This window comes from Chaetura pelagica, unplaced genomic scaffold, assembly GCF_000747805.2.
Source record: "Chaetura pelagica isolate M959 unplaced genomic scaffold, ChaPel_1.0 scaffold109, whole genome shotgun sequence".
Lineage (NCBI taxonomy): Eukaryota > Metazoa > Chordata > Aves > Apodiformes > Apodidae > Chaetura > Chaetura pelagica.
The window spans coordinates 13,657,171-13,667,612 of record NW_009970725.1 but is presented as its reverse complement, the minus strand read 5'-3'; the positions used below and the strand labels follow the sequence as shown (position 1 = coordinate 13,667,612).

The following is a 10,442-nucleotide window of genomic DNA, read 5'->3' as shown; positions in this document are numbered from 1 at the left end:
CAAATTGTTAATACATTTCAAACATTCATGTCTGGTATTTGTACCTGCTGGATATCCAAATTATTCTGTCCCAAAACAAGTTTGATAACCATCCTCTCTGTAGCTGAAAAGCAGCCAGAAAGCAGTTAGGGGTTTTTTTTATGAAATTGAATGGGAGCCTTCCCCTTCACCCCTGCCCTCCCCCACCCCAAGCTTCAATTACAACAGTCTAAGCCAGAAACTTATGCAAATAGACTTCAAAATAGCCATTGGTTACAAGTAGCAAATTACCATGAACAATGAACTTGTTAGGAATCCCTTCTAAAAGTACGACACACACAAACAGGCTACCCAGCAGAAAAATCTGTTAACAATTTTATTTCTTTGTAATGTTAAATATTATGGGACAGGATTGCAAGGATGAAGTACTCTCCACAATGCCTCACGAGGGATAAGAAAGAATTTCTGGCGTGGTATTAGCAAAGTAAGGTAAGGAGAAAATTTACACAGTAAGAGGCACCATTTCCCCCAGAATACCTCTTGTCATATTCCTGAATGAGTGGGATTAGCAATCTAATAAATCATTTTTCAAGAGGTAACAGCAACAGATAACATTTTAAAGGATTATTAAAATAACATTTACAAGACTCTGAACAATTTCTGAACTCTTATTAAAACCACAGAAAGAAAGAAAGAACAATTCTTTATTTATGATTTTTCATAAAGGACTGACTGTGCAACTGACACCTGCTATTGATGACTTAATGTACAATTTTGTACAGTAGCCGAACAGTTTGTCTTTTTAGATTGTGTTTTCTAACCGTGCGAGATCATTAAAGGCAAAGCCTGTTATGATGCTGTACACAAAAATGGCCACCTAGGCCATACTACCAATGAAGTGGTAGGTAAACAAATCTTTTTCTGGCCAAGGAAAAAAAAAAAAAAAAGGAAGCTGCATTTTGCATGCTTCTCTCACTCATTCTTTCTACAAGATGAACTTCCCTAGAAAGAATCCAATGAAAATGGCTGCAATTACAACAAGAAGTGAAGGAAGAGGATTAAAGCCATTCTCTCTGAGGGCCAAAGCTGTGGGTGATCCAGATTTGTCTGAGTGCGCTACCTTTCTGAGTCTCAAGCCTTCATCCTGAGAGGGGAAAAGCACAGAGAAAAATTTATGAACACACTTCCTTTACAATTCTACAAACTGAACTCAAAGGCCAAACTTACTGGGGAATGTTTTAAATCAAGTTGAAAAAAAAAAAAAAAAAAAAAAAAAAAAAAAAAAAAAAAAAAAAAAAATAACATTACACCAAAATATGAACACAGCAAAACATGACATTTCAAATAATGACAGTTAATTCTCTTGTTTTCATAGTCTGCTTTAGAAAGATTCTGAAATTCTTGCTAGGCATAATGAAAAATCCAGCTTTTAGTTCTACATGTCAGAATTAAATACCACTTATTGTTAAGGAGAAACATCTACTTTAGTGCCACCAGAACTATTGGTGTGCGGACACTTATTTCATGGTTCTTTAAAAGGCTACCATGGTAAATGAAACTGTTGTATACCCAAAGTAAATACATAGAAAAGTCAGTCATGTATTGACTAGTTACAGGTTACTGAAAAAGCATCTTTATATAAAAGGTACTGAGAAAGCAGTCTTTGCTTACCTCCTCTGGCCAAAAAATTGCTCTTGTTTACTAACAATTTGTGATATAGAATGTTACAGCTTTGTTTCTCATTTACTCATCCTTAGGAAGGAGTAATAATGCACTTTTAATAAAAACTACTAAGTCAGTTTCTCTGACCACCTTAAAAAACAGTTTCATTTAAGAAGTTATACAACTTCAGTATCTCACCCATGACAATGACTCAATCACTGAGTTTAAAATATACAGTATATACAGTACAGTAAAATTGTATTACAAATCAATATTGACATTTTAACAGCTGTACCTACTTTCTGGAATACACACCTATCGGCCTAATTAGAAACCAGACCTTTCATTCAAGAAGAGTGAAGCCACTTCACTATAAACACGGAAGCAGAACTTACTCTCAGGTGCCGATTTTCATCCGTCAGCTTCATAACCTCTGCTTGAAGTCTTTTGCACTCTTCCACTAGCTTCCTTACTTCAGTATCATTAAGTGCAACACTATGTGGTTTTGGCATCGGTCCATCCTGCTTGGATGTATTCAATACTGGGGCAGGTTTGCTCGCATCTATATCATTCTACAAATATTAAGAATTGCTTGAGAATTTTACTTACCTAGAGAAAAATTATCCACAGCTTAAAATTGAAACAATCCAGCTACTAATACAGTTATATGAAGTTTATATGTACAGTAATCTGAGCAGATACTTCTGTCATCAGTTCACTTGTAGTTAGCTCAGATATTAAAAACTAAGAGAAGATTGCACTGTCTACATTTGGTACTACATGCTACTGAGACAAAAATTTAGCTGCTTGACACTGACCCAGCAGTCATCCAAAAGACAACACACAAAACACACCAAACAACATTTGAGCTTGAGAGGGAAAGATAAAAGGAAGAAAGTAATCCTGCAAGGAAAAAAAAACAACACCAAAGTAAAAAAAAAAACTGGTTGTGTCACCAACTAATATGTAGCATGAATGGCAAAAATAATTTGCACTGATAGCACCTCTCACTGAAGGAAAATTACTACACAGTATGGAATTTAAGTATCACCACACCTCTGAAAAACATTATTCATTTTGAATACAAGTGAAAAGTCATATTAAAAGCTCTGAAAAAGCCAAAAATAAAATAAAAAATCCAGCTCCCACATCTCTGCTCAAAATACACAATTATCTTCAATAGACATTACAAAACAATTAATTCAACTGTATAGCCCAGGATCCTACTAGTGAAAACAAAGCATTTGTATGGCAATACACTCAAAAACAGCTCACATTAAGATTCAGGCTTCTGTATTCCTGTTTGATTGGCTACGCAGCTATGTCATTTAGCCCACTGTCATACTGCATCTTTCATAACCAAAGCCCACAGTAAGTAGTAAATGTAAAAGAAAGCCTTTTGAAAGGTAAACAGTATCAAAGCAACTAAAAAAAGACATAATAATTTATTTAGTTTCTATGCAAGTAGCAGTTATTTGGTCTACAGCATCTATTTGCATTTTACATTTTTTACAGTGCAGCCATAGATAGACAAAGAGATAGATCCTGCTACTCCACACAGGTACTCCTATAACTATATTTAAAAAGACCAACACATTTATATCATGAGTAAGCAGATCAGGATCTGCTGCTTTTTTAATTGGTTTGCTAGCTGAAATGAGCTCCTTTAACAGCACTGAAACTTCACTAGAGACCTAAGACTTCTCTCCCTGGAACAAACCTCCTTCTGCTGTTTGACCTCACTGACTGGGTTCTTCATGTCAATCTTCTGGCTATGACTGGTAGGCATCTTAAGAAAGCTGTTGCTGACTGGAGTGAAATACTCATGTTCTGGCATGGGTATAACCTGAGGTGGCGGGTGAGGCTTACCCTCAAGACTTGGCAGATTTCTCATTGCCAGGTTTAAGAGACAAAATAAACTGCTAAAGCAGGGTTTTGCAACCCTACACTGCTACTCAGAAAAATACTAATATGTATAATCAATACCATGAGGATACCACATTAAAGAAAGTACAAAAGGTCTCTTTGTTTTTATAAGGCATTACAATTTACTACATTACACTTTTTTTTTAATTAGAAACAAGTGTAATTTTTCTAATGTCTAAGATGCAGTTTTAGAATAAGGTAAAAACAGAGAAAGTAGCTAACTCAATGTTTTGATAATAAATGTTCAACCTTTACAGTTTTAGCATTTAATACACACTTAGGAAGCTTACACCTGAATAAAAGGCTGGATCTCATAAATTATCCCTTATAAACAAAAACAAACAAAAACCAACCCAAACTAAAAACCACTGAAAACATTATACAGAAGATAAGAGCATGAAAGAGGTAATGGTATTTTAATTTTTTTTATCTGATTATCTGTCTTTACCACTAGCTTACAAAAATGCATTTAGGATTCCCAAAGCATGCATTAATTTATAATCAATATTTCCTAATTCAGATGAATTAGAAACAAATGGATAAGCATTTAATACTTTAAAAAGCAAATAACGCAATTCACTTTTCACTGCATGCATTATTCAAGATTCTCTTTTTTTTTTTAATCTGATAGCAATAAAGTGCTAAAGCAAAACAGTAATGATAATAATTTTTGGCACTAGTCTCCATTGCTGGAGTTTTTTAAAATTAAACTGGACAGGATGCTTGCTTTCCAATGAAAGGCTGGACCCTGAAATACCATCAGCCTGGGCTGTTCTATGGTTCTATGAATCTTTGAAAAGTTATATACTGAAAACTCCTCTTGCCTGTTTAATTTAGTACAAATTTCTACAATCCGTTTAATCAAGAAATCAAAGAGGTTTTAAAAGAACTCAAAACCAGTTTCCCGAGATCCTACCAGCCTGTGTATAACAGTTTTATTCTTGTCTTACTTACCAGTTTGTCATTTTCGTTGGGCATTTCAAACACACATCTCAATTTGGAGTCCATTAACTCATCAGGTTTTGCTTCTTTCCACTAAGACAACAATTAATACAGTTACTTAACATGCCAGGTTCATACAAATATCTGAAAAATTCATAAAGCTTGCTCTTAGTACTCGACTCCTATATATCTCAACACTGTTACTACCCTAGCTGCAATTTTCAGAGTTGCTTCTTAACGATGCTTTTTGTTCACATTGACTACTGCGAAGTAATAAAAGCTAGAAATGGTTAAACTTAAATCTGGAAATGGAAATCAGTAAACTGAATGCAAGGATAGATTTAACACAGAATGAGGAACAAGTACCATCCGAGTCAGTTTAAGAACAAAGTTCTAGCCTTATCAGTAAAAGTACTTAGAAAGGCCCTTGGTAAAAGTACTCCTTATGTCCTATCTTGGAAGCACCAATTATAAACAAAGGATTGAAACACTATTTTAATGACTCTATACTCAGTTCCACATTAGATTTCTTCTAGCTCTTCACATTTTAGATTTTTAACCACTTCCTCCTTTTTACTGCATAATAGATTACAGCTTGGGCCTTGAGACCCTTTTTCAAAGCTGTTTATAAAAAAAATTTAAATTCTAATGGTTATCAATATATTTAAGTAATTGTGAAACATGTTGGAATCTCTCTGCTCAACTAACAATTAACTTTCAAATAATGCACTTTATGTGGTTTTCTTAAATCTTAAGGCTCAGAGACTGATACAAAGTCTGAGGCAGTTTTTCCAACAATGGACCTTCTGAGGTTACCTTAGCTAGAACTGCAGGTCTTATAGACTACACTATCCAGGCTTTACATAACATATTTTTGTTGTCGTTCTTTTTTTTCAGTGGTATTAGCTGCACAGTAACTTACAACTACAACTACCAATTTTCTGCAAGATCTATTCCATATTTGAACATACTGAGAAAGCAGTTATTTGAAAGGTATTTCCAAAGTGGATTTTTATATACTCACCAAGTAATTACGCTTCACTTACCACACATAATCAAGAGCTATCAGAGTATAATAAGAAAAAGTAATATCTTCCCTTTTGGTATGGTTTAACTGCATAGCTGAATGTCTCAAAACAACAAAATCTAAAAGGTTTTCTACTGTTCCAGTGAAGAGTGATGCCACAATAGTCTTTGACTCCATTCAAGAGGACAGAGCCTAAATCTGCAGAGGTCTAGTGGACTTCAGTGATTTATAAAAACCTCATCTTTAACCTTTGTTCCTCCTCTGCCTTGCATGGACATTGGATGTACCTGTGTAAACTCAGGCATTCCCTGAAATGGCTTCTAGAGACAAAAGACTGTGCAACATTCTCCTCCACCTTAATATACAAGCTTATGGGAGCCCATATACAGCTTGGAAGTGCATGTTCTGACATCTGAAGGCTTCCATCCACTGCTTTCAGTTTGTAATCTCAGAAACAAGTGTCCTTACTTCCGAACTAACAAGTACAAACCTAAGTTTCTTCTTTCTGTCTCTTTCATCAGACCAGTCCTGCCTAAGAACTGAATCTACAACATGAGAATGGCTAGAGAGCAGCCCTGAGGAAAAGGACTTGGGGGTGGCAGTAGATGAGAAGCTTAACATGAGCCACCAGTGTGTGCTCGCAGCCCAAAGATCAACTGCATCCTGGGCTGCACCAAAAGAAGTGTGGCCAGCAGGGCAAGAGAGGCGATTCTGCCCCTCCACTCTGCTCTGGTGAGATTCCCCTGGAGTACTGTGTACAGTTCTGGGGCCCTCATCACAGGAAAGACATGGAGCTGTTGGAGGGTCCAGAGAAGAGCCACGAAGACGATCAAAGTGCTAGAGCACCTCTGCTATGAAGACAGGCTGAGGAAGTTGGGGCTATTCAGTCTGGAGAAGAGAAGGCTCTGGGGAGACCCTATAGTGGGCTTCCAGTACCTGAAGAGGCCTACAGGACAGCTGGGGAGGGGCTTTTCCCCAGAAAGGGTAGTGATAGGATGAGGGGTAATGGTTTTAAACTGAAAGAGGGTAGACTTAGGTTAGAGATCAGGAAGAAATTCTTCACCATGAGGGTAGTAAGGCACTGGAGTAGGTTGTCCAGGGAGGTTGTGAATGCTCCCTCCCTGGAGGTTTTTAAAGGCCAGGTTGGATGAGGTTTTGTGCAGTCTGGTCTAGTGTGAGGTGTCCCTGCTCATAGCAGGGAGGTTGGAAACTGATGATCTTTTAGGTCACTTCCAACCTTAACCACTCTATGATTCTCTGTTCTGTTAGAACATAACATCTATCACATGTGCTGTGTTTAGCCACTTGGTATCTTGTAGAAAGACACATCTTAGTCTTCGGAATGCTTTAATTCAATATAATCCCATTCAACATTTCCCTCCACCACCTCTTACTTCAAATGCACTGATTTCACACAGCTTCAGGCTTCCTGATCTAACATATTCTTGATTCCTCGAACACAAATTGTTTATCCCCTTCAGATTAGCTGCATATAAAACACAACTTGCTCACCTTTTAACACTGAACTGATCATAGCTTACATTCACTACTATTACCATTCAACCACTTCATTAGGTGAGTTCTAAGGACTGAGTTTCTATTTAATATTAAAAACCCTGAATCACTTATGGAAGTCATGCTTTTTCAGAGAAAACCACATTCTTCTCCAAAAATAAATTTAAAACCATAATTAATTTACACTTCAACCTGAATTTTAAGGAAAAAAAAAAATCTACAGCAGTAATTTTACATCATTTTTACTTACCACTGCCTCCATATCTGAAATATTTGGTGGTGCATAGGTTGTTTGTACCATAAACTTGTGTTTACTCTTCTCATTTGGGTCATAGTCAAAAGGCTGTAGCATTACTGTTCAAAAGAAAAATTAAAGCATAAAATCGTGATTCTTCAACTAATCACTGTAAACAAGCATGCTATGCATTTCAGATATGCTTCTCACTGAACAGACTCTGAAAGTTAAAATGCAAAGGCCGCATTGAAAATAGAGAAGGTACACACTAGCAGCAGGTACTGAAAGTGTTTCAGAGTCTGAAATATAATGATGTAGCTGACATTATTATTTCTGCAATTACTATAGCTAAAAGACTTTCATACACAAGTATGAACAAACAGAAACTGCAATACTGATACATACATACAAAAAATACCAAACAAATACCATGGGACTTTTCTTTGGAATAAACACATTTTATGATTAATTTAAGGCAAAGATTCACTAGTACCTAAGGAAAATATTACACTGCCACCTAATTTTAGGCTTTAAATACTAGTTACAAGATACAAGCATTCACTACAGATGGTTATCTCTGTTATTTTTTTTCCGTAAGTGTTACATACAGCATAATCAAAGGATTATTGAACAGTGCAAATCAGACATATTTGGAAATAAAGCACATAAAGGAATCACAGGATTTGACATGCTTTCAGGCAATCTATTTAGAAAGGTTTGAAAGTCAGGTTTCCTTAATCACTGGTCTCACTGTAGTCCAAAACTTAACTGATCAAATTGAATACTACTTCCAGATACAGACACTATAGCAATTTATCTCTAAGAATTGTTCCATCAACAAACTAATGAATAGCACACAGTACTTAAGTTTCCTAAAGCCAAGGGAACAGATGGATTAACTTAAAAGATGGCAAACACAGCTCTCCATCATCAGAGAACTTCTTCACACTTCTTCACACACTGGCAGAATCCTTGGATAACCAGTTAAATAACTTTATGTTCTTTGACCGCTCAGTAACAGCTGAAAATCTGATTAATTGAAAAGCATCAGAAAAAGACAATCCAGAAATTCAAAAAGCTCTTCATGGTTTTAAGCAATCATAGAAAATCTCATGAATATACAAAAAGCCACAGTTTTCAACATGTGCTTGGAATCTCTGAGCAGTCCAGAGATAATACTACAAGTAGTTATAAAAGCAAGCTTCTTGTTAATAGGCCTATGTTTTCTACACAGGAAGGTTTTATTTCTACAAAATTACTTTTAAAGGGATCTGAAAACCAGAAGTAAGAACAGTAACAAGTAACAGTAACAAGAAGTGAAGGAAGACGAGTAGCATGCTATTTTCTGAAAAGTCATCAACAAGCAATTGTTGTTAACAAGCTAACAAAAAGAAATATAGTATATGATAATAAACAGTTAATTTAGGACATAAAGGTAAAGAAAAACTGGTCTTACTAATCAGTATTTTTGAGGAAAACATGTCAGCATAGTTGAAAGTTATCTAGTGATTCACAATTAAATGATAAACACAATGCCTGTGGGCTTCCTTAAAATGACTGTTAAATCGAATCAGCAATGAATTTAAAGACTTTACTATGAATCAACACAACACCTGAAGATGGCTGACAGTATCTCAACATTTAGTTTTGAAAATAGTTTCAGGCCATGGTATCCTATAGTTACTTCTCTCTGCACAACAACGTGAGAGAAACCTATTTTTAATCACATGAAAGATGAGTCAGCTCTGAAAAGATTCAGTTGAGAGACTGATGAGGTAACAAAGTGGGTCACTAGAAAAATTATCTGCATACTTGGCTTACCAAATGACCCAAAAGAAGCTATATGCTTAGAAACACAAAGATGAACCTGACATGTTGGGGAAGAGAAATTAATTCTGAAAAGCATCATGGAGTCACTGTAACTAAACAACCGCACATGAAAGCATCTTGGGGTCACTGCAGCAGAGTAACTAACTGCATGAGAATCCAGTAATACAGAAAAATTAATATAAAATACTCCCTGCTATGCAAACTGAAGAGTTGAGCAGTATGACACTGTTTCCCTTTATTGGTAAGCCTGAAGCTGAAATACTGTTTACAGCTCCAGTATTGCCTCATTTCAAACACTGAAGTATTCAAAACATTAAAAGCATCATTTGTAACTACAGAAGCACACTTTACAACAGGTAAATGGAACACTTCCATCTATTAAATTCCTACCCGTAGGAAAAGTCTCTGATACCAGATTAATCACACAGTTAAGGCAAAATGGTTATAAGTCAAAACCAGAAATAAAGAAAGAAATAAAGCAGGCTTTTGACTACTTCAGTCTTGAACGAATTCTCAGTAAAATATTCCTTCATTCACAAGATGCTGGACTGTACATGGTAAGCAACACTGAAGTTCTACAGATCATCTTAGATTAGAAAACTGGTGTGTTTGCTACAAGGAAAGTTACTCTGAATTTAAAAAGCAGATTCCCCGCCCCCCAAATTGGGAATTATAGTAGGTCACACCTTAAGAATCCCCTTTATTCTGAAGAAAACCATCAGGAAAATCACCTACAAAAATAATTTACCAAATCAGAAGACCGATAACTAGTCTTCCCATTTTCTTGAGAACATCTGCTCCCATGATTACTAACACCTGCCCAGAGAGGTTGTGGAGTCTCCTTCTCTGGAGACATTCAAGACCCGTCTAGACATGTTCCTGTGATCTTCCCCAGGTGTTCCTGCTGCAGCAGGGGGATTGGACTTGATGAGAGGTTCCTTCCAATCCCTATGATTCTATGATCTTTCTGACATACACTCCAGTACAGGATTAGATCATTACATATTCAGATACGAAAATTCTGCAGATTGTCAGAATTAAGTATGTAGGCCAGATTTACATAGAGTTTCATGCTATTCTGAGTAGGTCTGTGGCCCTTATATTTGAAAAACCTAGTGCACCTATGATAACACATAATAGCACAATATATAACATACACTACTGCGAAAAATGGAGGAATTATGAAACAACAGAGTTCCGGGACCACTATTACAGTCAAAATCACTTGTCTACAATTGTGAATTATTTTTTTAATAATGAACTGTCAAATGTTAAACTTTAAACACATCAGAGCAGCCAAGCAATGCCATACTTCAAGATACAAGC

The 10,442-nt window shown here is 36.1% G+C and overlaps 1 protein-coding gene across 1 annotated transcript in view; it reads right to left on the bottom strand.

Annotated features, from left to right (window-relative positions):
• Positions 1-342: 342 nt before the first annotated feature.
• The window catches only part of VAPA (VAMP (vesicle-associated membrane protein)-associated protein A, 33kDa), a 46,424-nt gene continuing 36,324 nt past the window's right edge, over positions 343-10,442 (bottom strand). The window contains exons 3-6 of the mRNA XM_010006934.1: positions 7,302-7,405; positions 4,522-4,602; positions 2,037-2,213; positions 343-1,123 (exon numbers count right to left, since the gene is read on the bottom strand). Coding sequence (XP_010005236.1) covers positions 965-1,123; positions 2,037-2,213; positions 4,522-4,602; positions 7,302-7,405 — 521 coding nt within the window. The 3' untranslated portion in view covers positions 343-964. The remainder of the gene's footprint in view (positions 1,124-2,036; positions 2,214-4,521; positions 4,603-7,301; positions 7,406-10,442) is intronic.